This window comes from Chiloscyllium punctatum, chromosome 14 (assembly GCF_047496795.1).
Source record: "Chiloscyllium punctatum isolate Juve2018m chromosome 14, sChiPun1.3, whole genome shotgun sequence".
NCBI classification, from domain to species: domain Eukaryota; kingdom Metazoa; phylum Chordata; class Chondrichthyes; order Orectolobiformes; family Hemiscylliidae; genus Chiloscyllium; species Chiloscyllium punctatum.
Genome location: NC_092752.1, coordinates 2210854 through 2235693, shown reverse-complemented (window position 1 = coordinate 2235693; position 24840 = coordinate 2210854). Strand labels below are relative to the sequence as shown.

General features: G+C 42.6%; 2 protein-coding genes across 5 annotated transcripts in view; one reads left to right on the top strand and one right to left on the bottom strand.

Annotated features, from left to right (window-relative positions):
* LOC140485543 (B-cell scaffold protein with ankyrin repeats-like) overlaps positions 1–11631 on the top strand; it is a 309357-nt gene extending 297726 nt beyond the window's left edge. For 3 of the 4 annotated variants that reach the window (XM_072583754.1, XM_072583753.1, XM_072583756.1), the window contains 2 exons: positions 483–541; positions 11018–11631. In XM_072583754.1, the coding sequence (XP_072439855.1) occupies positions 483–541; positions 11018–11107 (149 nt within the window). In that variant the 3' untranslated portion in view covers positions 11108–11631. Of the gene's footprint in view, positions 1–482; positions 542–7580; positions 7621–11017 lie in introns of all 4 variants that reach the window. The other variant, XM_072583755.1, reaches the window with a different exon arrangement.
* Positions 11632–12869: 1238 nt separating this feature from the next.
* LOC140485542 (NACHT, LRR and PYD domains-containing protein 3-like) overlaps positions 12870–24840 on the bottom strand; it is a 30941-nt gene continuing 18970 nt past the window's right edge. The window contains exons 5-7 of the mRNA XM_072583752.1: positions 23085–23168; positions 21087–21170; positions 12870–16517 (exon numbers count right to left, since the gene is read on the bottom strand). Coding sequence (XP_072439853.1) covers positions 16175–16517; positions 21087–21170; positions 23085–23168 — 511 coding nt within the window. The 3' untranslated portion in view covers positions 12870–16174. The remainder of the gene's footprint in view (positions 16518–21086; positions 21171–23084; positions 23169–24840) is intronic.

Genomic DNA, 24840 nt, shown 5'->3' with positions numbered 1-24840 from the left:
GCATGGATAGGGTATCTTTTTCCCAGGGTAGGGGAGTCCAAAACTAGGGCGTATAGGTTTAAGGTGAGAGGGGAAACTTTCATGCGTTGGGTGGAGCACATATGGAAAAAGCTGCCAGAGGAAGAGGTGGAGGCTGGTACAATTACAACATTTAAAAGGCATTTGGATGGGTATATGAATAGGAAGAGTTTAGAGGGATATAAGCCAAATGCTCAAATGGAACTAGGTCAGATCGGAATGCCTGTTCAGCACAGATGAATTGGACTGAAGGATCTGTTTCTGTGCTGTATGACTCCATGACTCTAAGTCCTCTAAGAATCTTGTACATTTCAAGAAAGTCGTCTCTCATTCTTCTAAATTCTAAGGTGTAGTGGTCTGACCGACTCAATCTCTCCTCATAAGACTGTCCCCTCATACCTGTTATCATCTCAGTAAATCTTCTCCGAACTGCCTCCAATATATGACATGTTTTATGTTTGCAGATGGTCGTAAGAAGGTTGATGACAATGTGTGCAACATGCCAGCAGCAAAAGGACAAGAGGTATGGTAATCATTCCAGTATTTGAACTTCTTATCCTTCTATGCAGTGTGAGTGACAAGTATCCAGTGTATGATATCAAATATGGATTATGGATTTAGGCTTTGGAAATAAATATTTTGAGGCAGCTCCGCCCTTTAAAAATGCAAACAGGATGGGAAGTTTGTAATTTCACATCTTTTTTCAGAACTTTACAATTATGCCTCTGGAAGTGAATTATTTCTAATTTAGTTTGTCACAACTTCACAATCTCAAAATCTTGAGCCCACATAGCGCGGTTTCCAATCTGGAGATTTTCTAATCAACCTGTTCAGAGAGATATTATTATACACCTTTAGAGCAGCTGGGGACTTATACCAAGGCCTCCTGGCTCAGAGATAGGGACGTTACCACTGTGCCACAAGAGCCCATTCTTCAGTTTTCCTTCTAGATATTTTCCAAACAACCCGACAGGAGATGTTATGACACATATCTGGAACAGACAGCTTTGGAATCAGGCCTCCTGGCTCAGACGTCAGACACTGTCGCAGAGCCCTGCTAACAGAGCAACGCACCTACAGGCAAATACTTTCAGGCATTCAATATAATATTGGATGTTTATCTGGATAAAAACAGTGTGCAGGGGATGTGGAGAAAAGGCAGACTGATACTTGCTAATAGAACAGGCACAATGAAACAAATGGTCACATCCTGCATGATTGAAATTTTATGACACTGTTATTTTTAAGCAACCTATTTAAACAGGTTATGTTACATGTTTGGGGTAAGTCAGACCTGAACCCGGACCTTCATTACCACTGTGCCATGAAAACCCTTTTTCCAATTTTCCATTCTATTTATTTTCATATCCTGAAATGGTCTTACATAAAACTGAACATCTGATTTTCCCATAACCAAATCACCCATGGTATTTTCTCATCTATTGACTATCACCAGTATGTCACTCATGTTGTCCAATTGATGAATTTATATACAAAACCTGTTAAGGGCAATGTAGCCCATCAAAGTTGATGGAGAGGTGGGGTGAAAGGGTGAGGACTAAATCAAAATGGAGGAGGGTGAAAAAACACTGTACCTAATGTAGTGCCCACCTCTCTCTAAAGGCATACAGAGTATCAGTGGATTCCTCATCATAAACTATGATCCCCTCCACAGCCCGCTGCCTGGACTTGTCATCAGGAATCCGGTCAGGCCCAGGAGCAGGCCTGCAAGCAAGTCCTCTGACTTGCCCACACCCCCCTGCGGCAGGTTCCCAAAGATCAGGAGCGTAGGGCTGGAGTGCAACCAAAAGTACAACAAAAGATTTTTCAAATAACTAAAAGGGAGTGGAGCAACCCCACACAACTAATATTTACATGATCCACAGACACCATAGCTCCACAAAATTGGCAGTAGGCCTGAGAATCTGTGAGGCGTCACAATCTGCGGTTCAGCAGGAATGAGGCACGCAACGCCCTCCACCACAGCTCTGGTGGAAAATGGGAGGACTCCCACACAAACAGCCCTCACTGGGAGGAGTGTGGCAGTAAGATAGCACACCTAGTGTATTCAGGTGGCAAACGAAGGAGTAGAAGTGGATGGTGGTGTGCAGCAGCAGCAGCAGCACATAGGAAAACCTCCTCCTTGCCTGGCAAATAAATTATGTTTTCAGACATTTTAATCAATATATTAATGACACATCTCTGGGGCAGATAGGACTCGAAGCCAGTCCTTCTGACCCAAAGGTTAGACCACTACCACTGTATCACAAGAGCCCTATTTTCAATTTTCCATTCTAGGATATCTTCTCATCAACCTACTCAGGGATGTTATTTATACACCTCTGTAGTAGGTGGGACTTGAACCTGGACCACCTGGCTCAGAGTTAGGGACACTACCACTTCACCACAAAAGGCCTTTTGATAGTTTCCCATTCCAAACTCATTCATAAAATTATATAGAGCTGTAAGTTCTAATGGTCATTGAGTAGGTTAAGGCTTTAAGTGAAACTAAAAGGAATGGTGGAATTCACTGAAAGTTGTCAAATTGGATCATTGCCATCAACCATTCCAGGAAAGGGAGAGATAGACCACAATTGACATAAATAATTCAAGAGGACCTTCAAACGGCTTCCGCCACTTACTCTTGGGCTAAAGTCTTCATGCCCTTTTTCATATACTCTAAGACTATATTTACTTTGCATTTCTGTGAAGTTGTCCAGCATTCCAGCTAGAGAAAAATCAGTCATTTTTGTGATTCATCTTTACAGAACCAAAAGATTAGACATCCTTGGACACATTAATTTTTGATCCTAGCCTTAATTGGACAATGGATCAGATTGTTTCGACCAACTGGGCTCCAACATTTCCAGATTCGTCACATTTGCCCTCACATGCTTCCCAAGAGTAGAACTCCTCAGCCAGAGCTCCAGTGCTCAGTCTGTTTCTTTTTCTTTTTTTGTCTCTTTTGTGCTTATTTTTTCATTCTTTCGTCTCTGTGATGTCCTGAACCCCTGGCCTCAAAATGGACCTGGTGGGTGATCACTCAGCCCAAAGAGGTCATTGCTCAGCTTGGAGTAGCAGTCTCCAAGCCGAGCAGTCTCTCGGTGATCCAGCGTGACAGCCTATCGGTGACCGAGTGTGGTTGCCAATCGGTGACCCAGCATGGGAGCCAATCGGTGATCCAGTTGTGACAGCCTATTGGTGACCCAGCGTGGGAGCCTATCAGTGACCCAGCATGGCAGCCTATCAATGACCAGCGTGGTAGCCTATCGGTGACCCAGCGTGGTAGCCTATCCATGTCCCATGTCATGGCCAATCAGTGACCCAGCATGGCGGTGACATGCCGTGTCAACCTATCGGCAGCCTAGCATGGCGGCTTGTGGGCCCAGAAATGCGACCCAGCATGGCCTTGGCATGGACCTCACACCTTGAGGTAATTCCAGAACAGTCTCCTGGTCTCGAGCTGAAGCCTGGCGTGGTCTGGAGTCAAGGTCTGACGCTGACTAGACGCTAAGTCCCAGCGTGGACTTGGTTGAACAGACAGTTATTCTGAACTTTTTATTTCTTCATTTTTCTAATTTATTACTATGAACTGTAATGCTGATTTTTATTCCTTTCTTTCTAATTTTTTTTGTAAGAATTTGTACTTAAGAATCTGTGTTCAGGTACCTTGTACCTAAGAACATAGAACATAGAAAGTTAGAGCGCAGTACAGGCCCTTCTGCCCTCAATGTTGCGCTGACCTGTGGAATTAATCTGATGCCCATCTAACCTATACTGTTCCATTATTAGACATATATATGTCCAATGCCCATTTAAATGCCCTTAACGTGAGTGAGTCTACTACTGTTGCAGGCAGGCCACTCCATACCCCTACTACTCTCTGAGTAAAGGAACTACCCCTGATATTTGTCCTAAATCTATGTCCCCTCATGTTAGCCTTCACCATCCGAGGAAAAAGGCTCTCACTGTCCACCCTATCTAACCCTCTGATTATCTTAAACAGATTATGTCACCTCTCAACCTTCTTCACTCCAACAAAAACAGCCTCAAGTCCCTCAGCCTTTCCTCATAAGACCTTCCCTCCATACTAGGCAACATCCTAGTAAATCTCCTCTGAACCCTTTCCAAAGCTTCCACCGTGGGAGGCACGGTGGCTCAGTGGTTAGCACTGCTGCCTCACAGCGCCAGGGACCTGGGTTTGATTCCTGCTTCAGGCGACTGTCTGTGTGGAGTTTGCATATTCTCCCCGTGTCTACCTGGGTTTCTTCTGGGTGCTCCCATTTCCTCCCACATTCCATTCCAAAATTTGTGCAGGTTATGTGAATTGGCCATGCTAAATTGCCCATAGTGTTAGGTGTATTAGTCAGGGGTAATTGCAGGGAAATAAGTCTGGATGGGTTACTCTTCAGAGGGTTAGTGTGGACATGTTGGGCCAAAGGGCCTGTTTCCACACTGTAGGGAATCGAAAAAAAAATCCTTCCTATAATGTGGTGACCAGAACTATACACAATACCCCAGGTGCGGCCTTACCAGTGTCTTGTATAACTGAAGCATGGCCTTGTGGCTTGGACACTCAATCCCTCTACCAATAAACGCCAACACACCATATGCCTTCTTAACAACCCCATCAACCTGGGTGGCAACTTTCAGGGATTTATGCACCTGGACACTGAGATTTCTCTGTTCATCTCTATTGCCAAGAATTTTACCATTAGCCCAGTACTCTACATTCCTGTTACTACTTCTGAAGTGAACTACCTCACACTTTTCCGCATTAAACACCATTTGCCACTTCTCAGCCCAGCTCTGCATTTTATCTATGTCCCTCTGTAACTCACAACATCCTTCGGCACTATCCATAACTCTGTCTACCTTAGTATCATCCGCAAATTTACTAACCCATCCTTCTATGCCCACATGCAGATTAATTGTAAAAATGACAAACAGCAGTGGCCCCAAAACAGATCCTTGTGGCACACCACTGGTAACTGAGCTCAAGGAAAAACATTTTCCATCAATCGCCACCCTCTGTCTTCTTTCAGCCAGCCAATTTCTGATCCAAACCGCTAAATCACCTTCAATCCCGAAACTCCGTATTTTATGCAATAGCCTAGCATGTGGAACCTTACGGAAGTCCATATACACCACATCATCCACTTTACCTTCAACCATTTGTTTGGTTACCTTCTCGAAAAACTCAATAAGGTTAGTGAAACACAACCTATCCTTCACAAAACCGTGTTGACTATCCCTAATCAAATTATTCCTTTCCAGATGATTATAAATCCTATCTGTTATAAACTTTTCCAATATCTTACCCACAAACGAAGTAAGCCTCACTGGCCTATAATTGCTAGGGTGTCCCAATTCCCCTTTCTTAAACAAGGGACATTTGCTATCCTCCAGTCTTCTGGCACTACTCCTGTCGACAATCATGACATAAAGATCAAAGCCAAAGGCTCTGCAATCTCCCCCCTGGCTTCTCAGAGAATCCGAGGATAAATGCCATCCGGTCTAATCTATTTTCAGATCTTCCAAAATTGCTAAAACCTCCTCTTTGTCAACCACAATCCCAAAGAATCTTGTAGCCTGTATTTCTGTATTTTCATTATCATTTCCCTTTTCCAATGTGAATACTAACAAAAAGTATTCATTAAGCGCTTCCACCAATGTGCTCAGATTCCACTCACAACTTCCCACTACTATCTTTGATTGGGCCTAATCTTACTTTCATCATTCTTTTATTCCTGATATACCAATAGAAGGCCTTAGGGTTTTCCTTGATCCTATCCACCAATGACTTCTCATGTCCCCTCTTCACTCTTCTTAGCCCTCTCTTTAGATCTTTTCTGGCTAACTTATAACTCTCAAGCCTCCTAACAGAGCCTTCATGATAAACCATGGCTCCATCTCTCAACAACTACCTCCCTGCCTGATAAGTCTACATTTATCAAGGACCTGCAGTAGTTGTTCCTTGAATACATTTCAAGTATGTTCAGCCCCTACCGTTTCTTTCCCCATCCTATGCATCCTAAATCTTGCCTAACTGCATCATAATTGCCTTTTCCCCCAGTTATACCTCTTTCCCTGCGGTATATACCTATCCCTGCCCGTTGCTACTGTAAACATAACCGAATTGTAGTCACTATCGCCAAAATGCTCACCTACTTCCAAATCTAACACCTGGCTGGTTAATTCCCCAGTACCAAATCCAATATGGCATCGCCCATCTCTACATACTGTGTCAGAAAATGCTCCTGCACACATTGAACAAAAGCTGACCCATCTAAACTACTTGAACTATAGTATTCCCAGTCAATATTGGGTAAGTTGAAGGCCCCAATAACAACTACCCTGTTACTCTCACTCTTATCGAGAATCATCTTTACTATCCTTTCCTCTATATCCCTGGAACAATTTGAAGGCCTATAGAAAACTCCCAACAGGGTGACCTCTCCTTTCCTGTTTGTAACCTCAGCCCAAATTACCTCTGTGGATGAGTCCTCAAACATTCTCTCAACTGCTGTAATACTACCCTTGATTAACAATGCCACACCCCTCCCCCCTCCATTTACCATCTTCTCTGTTCTTACTGAAACATCTAAATCCTGGAATCTGCAACAACCATTCCTGTCCCTCCTCTAGCCATGTCTCTGAAATGGCCACAACATCAAACTCTCAGGTACCAAACCATGCTGCAAGTTCACCTACCTTATTCCGGATCCTCATGGAATTCAAGTACACATGTTTTAAACAACATCCTGATTGCCGATACCATCTCGCAAAATTGTAAATCTATCCCTGAACCTCACTATTCTCAACCTCCTTTACACTCGAACTACAATTCAGGTTCCCATCCCCCTGCTGCATTAGTTTAAGACCCCCTCGAAGAGCATTAGCAAATTTCCTAAGATAGCATCAAAAGTAACACCACGTAAACTTTTCACTGAGTACATGCGACAGTAAAGCTAATTCTAATTGTAATTCTATTCTATTCTAAATTCAGATTCAGATAGATGTAAAACCAGTGGAGTAATGATAATGTGGGACCACAGTAATCCTAATGTAGACTCAGACAGTACTATAAAGAGCAATGAAAGGGGGTGTTCCTGATATGTGTACATGGGTCTTTGTTGCTCCAACCCAATAAAGAAGGAAATATTGGTAGATCTAGTTTTGGTGAATGAAGTGGGGCATTTTTCTGTGTTAAACAGGGATCATAATATCCTTAGGTTTAAGAATAGTTATGAAGAAAGGATGAGAAATAATTAAAATAAGATACTTAACTTGAGCAGGGCAAATTTCAGTGAGTGCAAAAGATGTCTCTGTCCCAGGTGGATTGGAAACAAATTAACAGGTAAAATAGTAAATGTGGAATGGTTGAAATAAATGTGATGTTAGCCTTATATCAGTAAATGTGACTTTTTCTTGGTTCTTTAAGTCCTTATTTAAATGGATGTATATTTACTATTGTGTGTATGTGTAATTGAGTTTGTGTGTATATGTGTATATCTGTGTGTGCAACTTTGCAACTTAATCTATAACACTTTGTGTTTCAGACTTATCATTATGCAAAACTGGCAAACATAAAATAAAAAGGTAAAATTACATCCATGTTAAAGATCTGTTTTTGATCTGGCCCATCAATGAATTCTGTTCAAACTGTACCCATCGCAAAGAGTTAATTCCAGTGACAGCCCAGCAATAACTGGTGAATCTGTCATGTGCTAATTGTATTTCCTGTTAATTAAACTTGCGTTGGCAAATTAGTAACGCTTTCAAACAACCTTCGTGTTTCCAGGAATTGAAGGTTAACATCTGATATTCCTGGGAACAAAATCGAAGGGGCATTAAAAACAATTCTATATAATTTGCTCTCTACTTGATAAAAATATTGGAGATGGGGGGACAAAACATTTAACTGAGCAAAGTGGGTGAAAATGGGGAGTTAATTTTTATTTGTTCATGAGAAGCGGGCATCAAGGATATTCATTACTTTTCCTCAATCATCCTTAAGAAGGTGGTGGTGAGCTACTATATTGACAAGCTGCAGTCTGTATAGTATAGGTAGACAATACCTATAGTATCATTGCAGGAGGGAGTTGCAGGATATCAAGCCCCACTTTCGTACTTCCACTCTTTACCTCCTAAACATTGCGAACATGGGCAGTATTCCTGTGTCAATAGTTTTTTCTGGTCAAGTGCAGGATCTAGATTTGAGTTGTGAAATAATATTCAGGTCCAATCACAATCACATGATCAAGATACCCACATAAACAAAGGGGGTGGATTGAAATGTTGGAGTTAGGGTGCAGAGAGACCTGAATCTTGATAAACACCACGGATTGAGCTTTAGTTAAAAATTTTGTTTTGATATTTTGGCGGAATGGAAGATGTCAGCTCATGGTGCAGGACGGCCTACATACACACACCTCACTCTACTGCCTCACAACCTATGAAGATCTCTACATCCCTGATTTTAATCGCTCGACCAGTGATGGCATGATTTTTAGCTGACTGGAGATATACCTTATATCTGAAATTTCCTCCCTAAATCATCTGTGCCCCTCCTTACATCTCCATACATCAACCTCTATGTCACCTGCCTTAATAACTCCTCGGTAGACAAGCAGGAGGCTGGAAGAACACAGCAAGCCAGGCAGCATCAGGAGGTGGAGAATTCAATGTTTCAGGTGTAACCCTTCTTCAGGACACCATGAATATCCCCTCACCTGGTTTTGTGATCAATTGTGCCTGATTAGACAGTTCCTCTGAAGTGGCTGAAGTAGAGATATTTACTGAAATTGGAACAAAGGGAATTGGGTGAGAACAGGTGATGTCGGGTGCATGGCACTTCCAGTGAGTGTAACGAGGTCAGCCAGGTGTACCTCATAGAATATGAGTTCCCTGAGTGGGGCTGTTAATTGGGTCCATTCAGGGAGCCCCAGCTGACAGATACAAAATAAGAGTTCAGGTTCAGGCAGTGGGCCATGGATGGAGTTGTTATGGCCGATTTCCTGTCCCTCTTCCATGGTTACGTTTGGGCCTGGGTGTCCTTCGAGAAGGAGCACGTAGTGTCTATCAACACCCTCGAGATTTTCAGGGAGAGGTGGGCACTGTAGGGAGCGGAGTGCTTTATTTCTCTCTCCAACTCTATTTTGATTTAATTCCTGCCCTCCTCTTCACCTTTTTGATCACTCAGGCATTGTCCTTTATTGAGAAGGGCATTGCTTGTCATTAAGAGCTTCTGTTCGAAACGTTGATTCTCCTGCTCCTCGGATGCTGCCTGACTGGCTCTGCTTTTCCAGCACATTTTTTGACTCTGATCTCCAGCATCTGCAATCCTCACTTTCTCCACTGCTTTTTACTGGCCACTCAGGTGTTTCTTTTCTTCCTGGTGGTGGAATATCAATAAAGATTTCTGAACTCATTCTTCACTGTGTCCTACACCTGCACACACACAACATGGGTGCTGGGGAAAATAAGCACTACCGCTGTTTGGCAGAAAAAGAAAAGGGGAAGGAAGTACATAAACACTCTGACAGCTGGCTCTGAGGGAGCTGAATCGATGTCAATGACTGTCCACGTGTAAATAAAGGATGATTTGGTGAAGGCATACCAGCCTCTGTGGAGTTATTTCAGCACTCATTCCCATAGACCTCAGGAAAATAGCCTTTTCAATGTCACACAACCTGTCCATATGACAGTTAAAGACCAGCAGCCAAACCAGAAAGGTTTACACTTCTAATCAAGGCCATTTTATTTTTTAAATGTGTAATGAACAAAGCTTAAACATTGAGTGGCAACAAGATAATAATCAAGAGGAAGTTTCAGTGTTACTAAAACCACCAATCAATAGAGTCACAATCCATTGAAACAAAGATGAAATTAAACTGCTGCAGATTGTCGATACCTGAAATACAACCAGAAAATGCTGTAAATATTCAATTACCTTTCCAAATAATTAACTCTGATTCTGTCTCCATAAATGCAGCCAGATCTGCTGCATATTTCCAGCATTTCCTGTTTATGAACAAGCCAAAGATAGAAATGGTCTTGTCATCTTCAGTCCTATATAGATTAGCTCGGTCTGAGAATTTTCAGGGGATTTCCTTAGAGCCAGCACAGAACAAGGGAGAACTTTTGAAATGTTGCAATGAACAAAAGCCCTAAATATTCTGCAGACATGGTCCCTTATTATAGGAGGAAAAAACAAGAGTCATAGACACCCCTGAAATGTAATTTCATCCTTTCTTTTTGGGCAGGATCAGTGTAATTTCCTCCTCAAATTCTGCTGCTTCTTTCAGACGAGATTTTAAAATGAGACACATCATTCATTCACAGGTTAACATGAATGATCCCATAGTCACTCTTTTGAAACAGGAAGTTATTTCTTTCCTCTTGCCCATTGGTTTACTGCTTTCCTATCTCTCTGATCTCCTACAGCCCCACGGCCTTCAAGATCTCTGCACTTCTTTTCATTTTGGCTTTTTGTACATTTCCAATGTAATGGCAGCCATGCCATCACCAGTTTTGGTCCTGAGCTCTAGAATTGCCTCTCCAGACCTCTCCATCTTTCAGAGGCTCCTATATACCTACCTCTGACCATAATGTCTTTGTGACTTGGTGTGAATTTATGTTTTGAAGCACTTTAGGCCCTTAGTACATTTAGAGTTGTTTTATAAATACAAGTTTTTATTACTCTTCTGGACCAATATTTATCCTACAACCAAAATCACTGAAATCAGATTACAGTATATGGTTTTTTATCACATCGCTGTTTGGGAAACTGTGCACAAACTGTTTCCTACATTATAACAGCAACTACACTTTTTAAAGTATTTCACTGGGTAATCAGTACTATCTGATGTCCACGGTTTGTAAATAGCATTATGTAACTCCACAGGATCTGTTGATTAATTATATTTTTCCTTCATTGAGAAACTGTGTTGGAGATTAACAAAATATCTTATCATTTCTTGTTTGATTTCTGTAGATTTACAGTTTGTGTTTGTGGTTTTCACTGCCAAAGCAAGGACTTGGAATTTCAGCCAGCTATACTTTTCAATCTGCGCAAATGAATTGAAGCTTCAGAAGGTTCTAATCACGATAACGTTTAACAAAAGGTATGAAGATGCAGGATGATGATCAACCATTGACCTGACCTGCATCAGATATTATTTATTATGAGGATGCTGTTCCATTATCACTGGATTTTGTATGAAATATTTTATGGAGAGAGAGGAGCTAAAACTATTCATAAATAAGATTGTTACACCCACTCACATTCAGAACTAATCTACAGCATCAGTCCCATGATTCCAGTCCAGCCGTAATGAGGATTCACATCAGCAGAAAAACCCAAGGAAAATATTACATAAATTTTATTTCATCCACAAAACAGCTGGTCTCCAATTGTGATTTTATCAAGTCAGAATTCAAGTTTTGTAAACTCTGCATCTCCAATGGATAAACATTACATTGATGTTTTAATTTTAATTCCTTCACTGAGCAGCTGCTAATCACAATTTTTTCATTGATTGCAAGTTTTAACAGCAAGCTTTGTTATTTCATTATTCTGGCAGAATGAAGCTTTCATGAAAAATAAACACATTTAATGCAAATGTTTCTTCACAGTGATATGAAATCCAGATTTTGAAAACCTAATCTATACAAATGGCCACACAGAAGATGACACATCTTCAAAACTTAGAAAAGGCTAAATTGCCAGGAAGTGTCTCCTGTTGCTAGCTTTCCCACCAGAAGACCATAAAGAACAAAAGTAGTTGCAATATTAACAAAAGTGCTGTAGAAACAGAAACTCAATGCGAGTAACATCAGTGGGTTAACTCTGAGTCAGAAAATGCTTGAGACTTAAACAAAGTAGAGAGACTGATGCTGCCACACTGTCAAAGGATTAGGACTCAGGAGGTATCACACCATAGAAAGTCCGTATTGATGGATTAACACTCTATTGGAGGGTCACTAATGAGGAGCAGCAGCACTGTCAGAGTATCTCTAATAAGGATCACAAATAATGCTGCACCATCAGGAGGGTCAGTGCTGGGGGAATGCTGAACTTTTGGAGGAGAAATACTGAAGGAGTGTTGCACTGTCAGAGGATCAGTACTTTGAGAGTGCCACATGTCGTTGGGTCAGCGCTGAGGGAGTGCTGCAGTGTCGGAGGGTCATTGCTGAGGGAGTGCCGCACTGTCGGAGGGTCAGTACTAAGGGAGTGCCGCACTGTCAGATGGTCAGTATTGAGGGAGTGCCGCACTATCAGAGGGTTAGTGCTAAGGGAGTACTGTACTGTCAGAGGATCAGTGCTGAGGGAGTGTCGCATTATCATAGTGTCAGGACTGAGGGAGTGCTGCATTGTCAGAGGATTAGTACTAAGGGAGTGCTATTCTGTTGGAAGGTCAGTACTAAGAGAGTGCCACTGAAAGAATGCTGCACAGTTGAAAGGTTAGCACTGAGGGAGTGCTACACTGTCGGAGGGTCAGTATTGAGTTAGAGCTGCACTGTCAGAGGCTCAGTACTGAGAGAGTGCCACATTGTCTGAGGGTCAGATAAACGGAGTGCTGTACTGTTGGAAGGTCAGTACTCAGAGAATGCTATACGGTCAGAGCTCAGTACTTAGGGAATTCTGCACTGTTGGAGGGACGGTACTGAGGGAGTACCGCACCATCAGAGGGTCAGTACTTTGAGAGTGCCGCATGTCGTTGGGTCAGTGCTGAGGGAGTGCTGCAGTGTCGGAGGGTCATTGCTGAGGGAGTGCCGCACTGTCGGAGGGTCAGTGCTGAGGGAGTGCCACACTGTCAGAGGGTCAGTGCTGAGGGAGTGCCACACTGTCAGAGGGTCAGTGCTGAGGGAGTGCCACACTGTCAGAGGGTCAGTGCTGAGGGAGTGCCGCAATGTCAGAGGGTCAGTGCTGAGGGAGTGCCGCATTATCAATGGGTCAGTGCTGAGGGAGTGCTGCACTATCAGAGGGTCAGTGCTGAGGGAGTGCCACACTGTCAGAGGGTCACTGGTGAGGGAGTGCCGCGCTGTCAGAGCGTCAGTACTGAGGGAGAGCCACACTGTCAGAGGGTCAGTGGTGAGGGAGTGCTGCACTATTGGAGGGTCAGACCTAAGGGAGTGTCACACTGCTGGAGGATCAGTATTTAGGAAGTGTTGCACTGTCAGAGGGTCAGAACTAAGGAAGTGCCACACGGTCAGAGGGTCAGTGGTGAGGGAGTGCTGCAGTATCAGAGGTCAGCACTGAGAGTGCTGCACTGTTGAAAGGTTATCACTGAGGGAGTGTGACACTGTCAGAGGGTCAGTACTGAGGGAGTGCCGAATTGTCGGAGGGTCAGTACTGAGGGAGTGCCACACTGTCAGAGGGTCAGTACTGAGGGAGTGCCGCACTGTCGGAGGATCAGTAATAAGGGAGTGCTGAACCGTCAGACGGTCGGTACTAAGGGAGTTCCACATTGTCGGAGGATCAGCACTGAGGGAGTGCGGCACTGTCAGAGGGTCAGTGCTGAGGGAGTGATGCACTGTTGGAGGGTCAGTGCTTAGTGAGTGCCGCGCTGTTAGAGGGTCAGTACTGAGAGAGTGCTATGCTGTCAGAGGGTCAGTACTGAGGGAATGCTGCATTGTTGGAGGGTCAGCACTATGGGAGTGCTGTACTGTCAGAGGGCCAGTGCTTAGGGAGTGCCACACTGTTAGAGGGTCAGTACCAAGGGTCTGCCGCACTGTCAGAGGGCCAGTACTTAGGGAGTGCTGGACTGTCAGACGGTCAGTATTGAGGAAATGCCGCATTCTTGGAGGGTCAGCACTGTGGGAGTGCTGCACTATCAGAGTGTCAGTACTGAGGGAGTGCCACGCTGTCAGAGGATCAGAACTGAGGGAGTGCCACGCTGTCAGAGGGTTTGTACTAAGGGTATGCCGCACTGTTAGAGGGTCAGAACTAAGGGAATGCCACACTGTCAGAGGATCAGTAATAAAGGAGTGCCACATGTCAGGGAGTCAGTGCTGAGGGAGTGCTATAGTATCAGAGGGTCAGCACTGAGGGAGTGCTGCACTGTTGGAAGGTTAACACTGAGGGAGTGCGACACTGTCAGAGGGTCAGTGCTGAGGGAGTGCTGAACCATCAGAAGGTCAATACTGAGTGAGTTTCACCTTGTCGGAGGATCGACACTGTTGGATGGTCAGCACTGAGGTGGTGCCACACTGTTAGAGGGTCAGCACTTAGGAAATGCCACACTGTTGGTGGGATGGTACTGAGGGAGTGCTGCACTATCAGAGGGTCAGTGCTGAGGGAGTTCCACAAAGTCAGAGGGTCAATGCTGAGGGAGCGCCTCACTGTCAGAGGGTCAGTGCTGAAGGAGTGCTGCACTGTCAAAATGTCAATACTGAGGGAATGCCACACTGTCAGAGGATCAGTACTGAAGGAGTGTTGCACTGTCAGAGGGTCAGTGCTGAGGGAGTGTTGCACTGTCAGAGGGTCAGTACTGAGGGAGTGTTGCACTGTCAGAGGGTCAGTGCTGAGGGAGAGCTGCACCATCACAGGTGGTCAGCATTTTGGTATGTCCTGAATATGTGAAAACTGCTCAAAATACACATCTACTGTACACAATTACTGACAGTATTGTTGATAACCATACTTTGTTGAATTGCTGTCACAATTATAAATTACGATTGTTGAAAGGTACAAGGGAAGAAGAACATGTTTCAATGAAAGAGGGTTATTTTCTAAGTTCAGATTCCACAGTGAGGTGACTTTCCTACAGTTCACACACAGCATGAAAAGGTATTCTAATGGACAGGAAGGAAGCACATTTTCACAACGTTCCGAAGTGGTTTAAAGCCAATTCAGAATTTTTTTATTGAAGCATCAGCACTGTTGTAATGTAGGAAATGAGGCAGCTAATTTGCACACAGCAAGATTCCACAAATAACAGTGTGGAAATAAAAATGTTGATTGAGGGATGAATATTGGTGGGGAAACCAGGGAGCACCTGCCAGTCTTCTTCAAAAGAGGACCACAGGATATTGTCTTATGTCCATCAAGGGAGACTATTGAGACCTCAGTTTAACATTTCATGAACAGATGGTATCAAATTTCAGATGCGGCACTCAGAGACTTGCTCACAAGAATCTGTGTGACTCATTTATTGGCTTTCTAGCCTTTGTGCAAGAGGCTGTAGGTTGAATGGTTAATGAAACCTCAGCTGGTATTTCACTGCAGTCCGGAGAGAGTGTTGCACTCTGTGAGATGTCCTTTACCTTGCGAATTTTCAATTGCAGACAAACAATATCATGTCATCTATTCCAAGAAGTATTCTCCTGAGATACAGCCAAAATTCTTTATCGAACCAGTGCTGTGACAAACTGATTAATTGGTCACAGTAAGGACTGCGATACTGGAAGCCAGAGTTAATAGATATGAAGCTGGAAAAGCACAGCAGGTCAGACAGCATGCGAGAAGCAGGAAAGTCAACAGTTTGGACCAAAACCCTTCGTCAGGACTGAGGAGGGGGAGAGAATCCCAGAGGTAAATAGAGGGAGGGGGAAGGGGCTGGGGGAAGGCTAGACTAATTCATTGATTATTAATATTTAAAATTATTTGCCATATGTTACAGGATCAGATAGTTAGGTGCTAAAAGATCGAACTCAAACCAATACTTTCTTCCTGCATTAGATCTTCCAAAATGCATCATCTTACATTTGTCCAAATTAAATTCCACCTGTCATTTCTCCGCACAAATCTCCATCCTATCGGTATCCTCTGGCAACTAGAACCTCTCATGATTTTGTAATCTACTATCAGGCCACCCTCATCCTTCAACATTCAAGTGAAAACAAACTTAATCTTGTATTTACAGAGATACACATTACAAAGACATCTCCAAACGCAACAACTATAGTTTTAATCTGTGCTTTTATATAAGAGCATAACGAAATCCTATATCCCTGAATTAAATATAACCCAATATATGCTGAAAAATAATATTGGGAACATTCCTTCTAAATACATTTTGCAAAAGAAAAGGTGTTAATTAATAGCCATTCTGCCTATTTTGTCAGTTCTGATTCTTTAGTAGAGCTAATCAATTGAATTACCAACATCACTTTTGTTAAACCTTGCAGAATTACAATACTTTTCTCCTCAGTGTTGACTAATCATTTCTTTGAGCTTCTCCAGCTTAGTTCGGATTTCCTCTGACATGCATTTCTGAATCCTGTTTTGTAAAAGTGCCTGTAGTTCTTTACACCACTGTGGCATCCATGTGAAAGTACTATTTTGGAGGAGATTGTTAAAGATTTTAATGAGAAAATAGACAAGTTTCTCATTGTCACACAGTTGGCACCTCTGAAGAATCCAGTCACACCAACCCACCCACTGGCTATGATCGTCATTGAACCCTGTGATGAGAAAACCAGAATTGGAAGGGTTCAGCTTTTGGGACAGTTTCACCAAATCCTTCTCTTGAAGGCAGTTTCCAATTAACCTGAAAAATAACAGAATCACAACATGAAACATGGAACAGATTCTGCAGGGAAGTATCATTCTTTCTTCAGATAGGTTTGACTGACAATCAGATAGCAGACAAGGCTATTCAACCCATCATACCTCTGCCAGCTCTTTCAAAGAGCTATTATTTTGTTTCTGATGTCCCTAGGTTTTTCCAGAAATCCTGCAATTTCTGCTTTTTTTTGCTTTTCTATGTTCACCTAATTTCTTTTTGAAAGTTCCTATTCCACCATCCTTTCAGACCCATGTTCCAGATCACAACAGCTCACCATGTAAAAACAAATTTTCACCTCCAACCTGGCTCTTTCATAACTAACTTTAAATTATGACCCTCTGATTACTGACTCTCATGCAGTTTCTCCTGAGTCAGTCTTTCAAAACTTTTTTGGATACCTCCATTAAATCTCTACAGGAAAGAGAATGTTTGAAGGGAACAGTTTCACCACCTCAAGTCTCTCTGCAGAGCAAAGAAGAAAGGGCAAAGGATAGTACAGCTCAGCAACAGGCCCTTCAGTCCACTAGCGCTACGCCAACACATGATGCCTTTCTGAACTAAAATTCTTTTACCACTACACAGTCCATAGCCCTTTAGTCCCTGTCTCTTAAATGTTGCTATTGTATTGTTTGTACCACCTCTGGCAGTACATTCTAGGCACATATCATTCTCTATTAAAAAATTAAAATTGCCTCTCACATCTCCTTTAAACTTACCCCCTTTTACCTTAAACCTATATCCAAAGTAATTGACATTTCTACTCTGGGAAAAAATTCTAACTATTCATTCTATCTATACCTCTCATGATTTTGTAATCTTCTATCAGGCCACCCTCATCCTTCAACATTCAAATGAAAATAAACCCAGTTTGACCAATCTATCCTAACAGCAAATGCACCTAAGCAACATCCTGGTAAACCATTTCTGTACTCTCTCCAAAGCCTCAACATCCTTCTGGTAGTGTGGCTAACATGACTTGCCAGTTTTTATTCTCTGTGCTCTAACCTATGAAGACAAGTATGTCAATTATCTTCTTGGCCACCTTATCCACTTGTGTTGCCACTTTCAGGAACTGTGCACCTGTATGCAAAGATCCCTTGGTATGTTGATACTATTAAGGGTTCTGCCATTTACTGTATACTTCCTTACTGCATTAGATCTTCCAAAATGCATCATCTTGCATTTGTCCAAACTAAATTCCACCTGTCATTTCTCCGCACAAATCTCCAGCCTATCCGTATCCTCTGGCAATCCTCCTCACTCTCAAACCCCCTCCTCCTCCTCCTCCCCTCCCCTCCCCCACACCCTGCCATTCTTTGTGTCATACAGAAACTTATTAATCAAGCCAGCCACATTCTCCTCAATATCATTTTTATGTATACAAGCGACGGGGTTCCCAGCACTGATCTCTACGGAACACCACTGGTCACAGATCTCCAGTAAGAAAGAGACACTTTCACTTCTACTGTCTGCTTTCTACGACTAAGCCTGTTCTGTATCCATCTTACCAGTTCACGATGGATCCCATGTGACTTCACCTTTTGTGTCAGCTAGCCATGAGGAACCTTGGTCAAAGGCCTTGCTAAAGTCCATGCAGACAACATCTACCACCCCGCCCTCATCAATCATCTTTATCACTTCCTCAAAAATATTCAATCAAGTTTGTGAGACACAACTTTCCCTACACAAAGCCATGCTGCCTGTCAAGAATAAGCCCATACTTTTCCAAATTTGATTAAATCCTATCCCTAAGCATCTTCTTCAATAATTTCCCCATCATTGATGTAAGACTCACCAGCCAATAATTTCCCAGATTATCCCTGTTGCTCTTCTTAAACAAAGGAACAATGTTGGATATTCTCTAGTCCCCTGGGAACTCTACTGTGACTAACGAGGATACAAAGAGTTTGTGCAAGGCCCCAGGAATTTCCTTACCTGCCTTTCCCACATTCTGGGAGAGATTCCATCACAGCTGCCCTCAATCTACATTCCTCTGTTCCTGCCTAATATTGTGGTATTTAGCGCCAGTTTAGTACTTTTACTCATGGATTACTCTTGTCTTTATCCCTAATTTAAAACTTAACAGAATTATGGTCACTGTTGCTAAAATGCTACCCCACTGAAACTTTGAATCACTTGGCTGGGCTCATTCCCCAATACTAGGTCTCGTATGGCCCCTTCCCTCGTTGGACTATTTACACATTGTTTCAAAAACATATCCTGGTTACACCAACAAATTCTCCTCTATCCAAGCCCCTGGCACGAAGTGAGTCCCAGTCAATTTTACAATGAAAGGGAAGTTAAAATCACTCATCACAGTAACCATTTTATTTTTCAATTTTTCCATAATCTGTCCACATTTCTGTTCCTCTGCCACCTGCTGGTTGTTGGGAGCCCTATTATACAATCCCATCAAGTGATTGCACCCTTCCTCTTCCTGAGCTCTGCCCATGTGGCCTCATTGGATGAGTCCTCCAAGATATCCTCCCTCAGTGTAACTGTGATGTTCTCCAATATCAGTAATGCAACTCCCCCCACCCCCACCCTCCTCTTTTACATCCCTGTCTGTCTCACCTGAGACATCTAAATCCTGGAATGTTAAGCTGCTAGTCTTGTCCCCCTCTCAACCAAGCTGCAACATCATAGTTAGATGTACTAATCCAAGCTCTTAAATTCATCTGCTTTACCTTCATCTGTCATAAATCTTCACATTAAAACAAATACACTTCCGACCACCAGTCTTACTGTGTTCAGTAACCTCTCCCTGTCTCTCCTTCCTCTTAGTCTTACTAGCCTAAGTCTGACTCCTTGGTCATTGTAGTTGCTGATGTAGCTGCAACATTCCTTCTCCCCTCCCCCCCCGCCCCCACCCCCGCCACCACCACACTAGTTTAAACTCTCCCAAGTGGCATTAGCAAACTTCCTTGCCAGGATGCCCGTGCCCTTCCAGTTTAGATGAAACCCATCTTTCTTGTACAGGTCCCACCTGTCCCAGAGGACATCCCAATGATCCATATATCTGAAGCCCTCCCTCTTATCCAGCTCTTTAGTAATGTATTTAACTATCTTCCCATTCTGAGCTTCACTGGCATGTGGCAGAGGGAGTAATTCCAAGATTACAACCTTAGAGGTCCCACTTCTTCACTTCCTACCTAACTCCATGAACTCCCTTTGCATGAGCTCATCTCTCTTCCTGCCTGTGTCATTAGTACCAATATGGACCACAACCTCTGGCTGGTGTCACTGATTTGGCTGCTGCTGATTTCCCAGGTGAGGCTATAGTATTCAAAATGGTGTATTGTTCGAGAGGGGAATAGCCAAAGGGGACTCCTGCACGGCCTGCCCATGCTTACTCATCTTCCTGGTCTTCACTGAACTCTTCCCTGTCTATGTTCCCCTTACTCATGGTGTGACCAGCTCACTAGAAGTGCTATCTCAGCCTCATGCTCCATAATAAATCCATCTGTAGTTCCAGATGCTCTATGCAGCAAATCAGAAACTGCAGATGAACACACTTCCTGCTTATGTAGTCACCATGGAGACTGGAGGTGTCCCTGATTTCCCACATATTGCAGGAGCAACATTCCACACAGCCAAGTTCTGCTATTTCAAACCGTATCAACTAAGTCAACTACAGGTAATAACCCATGGACCGATTACACAGCCTAATCCATACTCAGGGGCCTCACTCAAGTTCTTCATCCTGCTTTAAACCTGATGCCAAATCCCTGCTTGGGTTTGACCAGACACTAATCAGAGTGGTTCTGTAAACAAAGCCCCCAACTCCTTATTCATTTCTTTTAGATGCCAGGGCTTTTAGCCCAAATATGATCAGTGTTGGAGGAATCCACAGTGGCTTCAGGCAGTGTACATTTGTTCCCTCTGGAAATTTGAGATTCTAGCAATGGAGGACTGGTTAGAGTGCTTTCCATCACCCTTGCTTGTAAACTGATTGAATGTTTCAGCAGAATGTTTCACCAGTAATCATTTCCTATAGTGTCTCCATTTAACATCCAATAATGAGGGAGGAGATTTTTTTTACTTATTCAGGGTAGTCAAACATTGGTCTGAAGAATGGTCTTCAAGTAATCTCATATCCTCTGTCCAACTTTCTAAACTGTCTGTAAGCTTTGAGCATCTAAACAAAGGGAATATTCACCTCGATCACTGTGGTAGCGAGTTCCATATTCTCACCACGGAACTGGTCCATTGCAGAACGAGACCATTTGTCTTCACTGGATAAAGATGTTTTTTTTTTACAGAATTACCTGATGGATTCATTAGATATTTCTCAGATTTAGGGTACCTAGTTCTGGTTTTCTTCACTAAATCAAAAAGCCTTCAAGGCCTTTCACAATTTTAAGGGCTTCTGTCTGGTCACCCCTCAGCCTTCTAATTTCTAGAGTAGACCTCACCTGTTCAATCTTTTCTAGCAGCTGTATCCATCATATACAAATACAAAGAATACTTAACCCTGAAGTATTTAATAATATTCACAAGGGTAATTTTAGCAATATTGAGCATTAAGAGAGTTACATTTGTGCTACTTACACCACTTTCTTTAGTGTAGTATTAGTGGAAGAGATTGCAGTAAATCCAGATACTCCATCATAATCAGCATTACAACCTTCAATCCTGAAAAAGAACAGTGAGTTTGCTCTTCAAAAACTGCATAAACAGCCCGAACAGACGGACAGGCAGACAGATAACACAAAAGACAATGTCCATATGACAGAGGAGGTGGTGCTGAATGTCTTGAAACACATAAAAGTGGATAAATCACCACAACCTGATCAGATGTACTCTAGAACTCAGTGGGAAGCTATGGAAGTGATCGCTGGACTCCTTGCTGAAAAATTTGTATGATCGATAGTCACAGGTGAGGTGCCAGAAGACTGGAGGTTAGCAAACATGGTGACACTATTTAAGAAAGGTGGTAAGGAAAAGACAAGCCAGGGAACTATAGACCAGTGACCCTGACATCGGTGGTGGGCAAGTTGTTGGAGGGAATTCTGAGGGACAGGATGTACATGTATTTGGAAAGGCAAGAACTGATTAGGAATAATCAAAATGGCTTTGTGCGTGGGAAATCATGTCTCACAAACTTGATTGAGTTTGTTGAAGAAGTAACAAAGAGGATTGATAAAGGCAGAGCCTTGGACATGATCTACATGGATTTAAGTAAGGCGTTCAACAAGGAGACTGGTTAGCAAGGTTAGATCTCATGGAATAAAGGGAGAACTAGCCATTTGGATACAGAACTGGCTCAAAGGTAGAAGACAGAAAGTGGTGGTGGAGGGTTGTTTTTCAGACTGGAGGCCTGTAACCAGTGGAGTGCCACAAGGATCAGTGCTGGGTCCACTACATTTCATCATTTACATAAAAGATTTGGATGCGAACATAGGAGGTATAGTTAGTAAGTTTACAGATGACACCAAAATTTGAGATGTAGTGGACAACGAAGTCATTACCTCAGAGTACAACGGGATCTTGATGAGATGAGATGAGATGATGGGCTGAGGAGTGGCAGATGGAGTTTAACTTAGATAAATGCAAGGTGCTGCATTTTGGGAAAGCAAATCAGATCAGGACTTATACACTTAATGGTAAGGTCCTGGGAGTGTTGCTGAACAAAGAGACCTTGGAGTTCAGGTTCATAATTCCTTGAAAGTAGAGTCACAGGTATACAGAATAGTGAAGAAAGCATTTGATATGCTTTCCTTTATTCGTCGGAGCATTGAGTTTAGGAGTTGAGAGGTCATGTTGCAGCTGTACAAAACATTGGTTAAGCCACTTTTGGAATATTGTGTGCAATTCTGGTCTCCTTTCTATCAGAAGGATGTTGTGAAACTTGAAAAGGTTCAGAAAAGATCTACAAGAACGTTACCAGAATTGAAGGTTTTGAGCTACAGGGAGAGGCTGAATAAGCTGGGGCTGTTTTCCCTGGAGCGTTGGAGGCTGAGGGGTGACCTTACAGAAGATTATAAAATCATGAGGGGCATAGATAGGGTAAATGGACAAGGTCTTTTCCCTGTGGGGAGTCCAGAGCTAGTGGGCATAGGTTTAGGGTGAGAGGGGAAAGATATAAAAGGGACCTGGGGGCAACTCTTTCACGCAGAGAGTGGTGTATGGAATGAGCTGCCAGAGGAAGTGGTGGAGGCTGGTACAATTGCAGCATTTAAAAGGCATCTGGGTGGGTATATGAATAGGAAAGGTTTAGAGGGATATGGGCCAAGTGCTGACAAATGGGACTCAATTAGATTAGGATATCTGATCAGCATGGACAAGTTGGACCGAAGGGTCTGTTTCCGTGCTATACAGCTCTATGACAACCGAACAGACAGACAAGCCAATATACAGGCAACCTGATGCGCAAGTAACCCAAAAGAAAGACAAACAACTCAATAGGTAATCCAACCGACAGGCAATCAGACCAAACAATAGTAGATCAATAAACAGACAGACAGACAGACAAATAGAAAACTAATCAGACGAGTGAGACAGGCAGACAACGATACAGACTGAAATGCCCAGTGTTGATCAAGGTACCACAGTTCCTGTAGTGTTTCGTTGTCCTTTAGGGCATCACAAAGTTCTCTCAACTCATTATTCCCAATGTCTGTCCAGCCCAGACTGTTTGAGATAAAGAATACTAAAATAAAACATTTAGCAGACTGCAACAAGCACTTAACCAAAATTGTGTTCATATTAAAGTCTGGAGCAGTGTGCAAATTCTGTTGGCAACTTGTTCAGACTCTAGAACGTATTACTGTCTGTGAGCTCATTCACTTTTTAAAAGGTTAACTATGCACCGGTGGAACATGACGTTGAAGCTCAGTTGCATTTTGTTCAATATTCCCTCAGTGCAATTCAATTCCCAGTTTACGTTTTTTTCCATTCAGACCCCAAACAATTTACATATAAAGACAGTGAATGAATATAATCATGTGTCAGGAAAGGGTGATTTACAGTGTTGGGGGATTGATAGAAATGCTTCAATTTGATGGAGAGAACATTAATTAATGGCCAAATCCACATAGATAAAGTAAGTTTTCTTTAAAGCAGAAATAATTAAAGATTCGCCATTATGTAGGAATTATTTTCAAAACAGAAAAGATTGTGATTGCTTCTCACTACAACGTATTGAGGGGCTGACAAATCAGCTCCCAACAGCAAACATCTACAGATTATATCCGAAACTGTAGACTTGTTTTTGTGTACTGGGTTTAAAAAGCCAATTTCAACTCCACTGGAGTGTGCTAATGGGACTGATGTTCTCATATTTTCTAGCCTGGGTTCAAACATTAGCATGCCATAAAGATCACAGCCAAAGAACTAGCCCCGAGTCACTCCCATGTTGGAAGTAGAAGGGAGATTCTCTCTCATTCCAAGCGCTGTAAACCCAACAAATAGAAACAGGACAAAAGGACTCTCTCTCACCATGAATGCCAGAATTCAATCACACTCCAGTAAAATCAGAACTACAGATTTTTGACCAATTTGCAAAACTCAAGTCATGGATCTGACAGTTCAACTACCAGTGTCAAGGCTTCTCATATCCTTTACTGTAATGATCACAATGTTCAACCATTTGCTCTTTGCAAAGAATTCAGAGATTAATCTGTATATCAGATTTGTTTCACTTTCATCTTCTTGGGTTCACCTCTTATTTCTAATGTGTTTGTGTTACATTACTAATGCTTCTCGCATTTAGTGATTAATAAACTCACTCCTTTGCTAAGATAGCCTGGTTGAATTGGACCCCTTCAAAACACAAGTTCTTTTGAATCTAGGAGAAAGGTTTCCAAAAGGGAAGAGATCCATTTTTGAACTAACCTTATTGTGACAACGGAGGGGACAGGTGAGTAAAAACAAGGAACCCCAGTCAACCCTCGATGGAGAAGCTTAACAATTTGGGCTATCCCATTTGGAATCTGGGCAATACACCTTAGGGGCGATATATTGGCCTTGGAGGGAGCACATTGTAGCTTTACAAGAATGATACCTGGACTTCATGGGTTCGGTTGTGAGGAGACATTGTACAAATTAGGCTTGTTTTCTATAGAACTTAGAATGTTAAGGGGTGGTCTAATCAAAGTCTTCAAAATATTAACAGCAAATGACAAACTAAATGATAAATAGATAAACTCTTTCCAGTAGGTCAAAATTCTATAGTCTGAAAATTAGGGCTAGATCATTCAGGACAAATGTAAGGAAGCACTTCTAACCACAAAGAGTGCCAGAGGTTTGAAACTCTCTTCCACAAATGACAGTGGATGCTGGATTAGTTGTTAATTTTGAATCT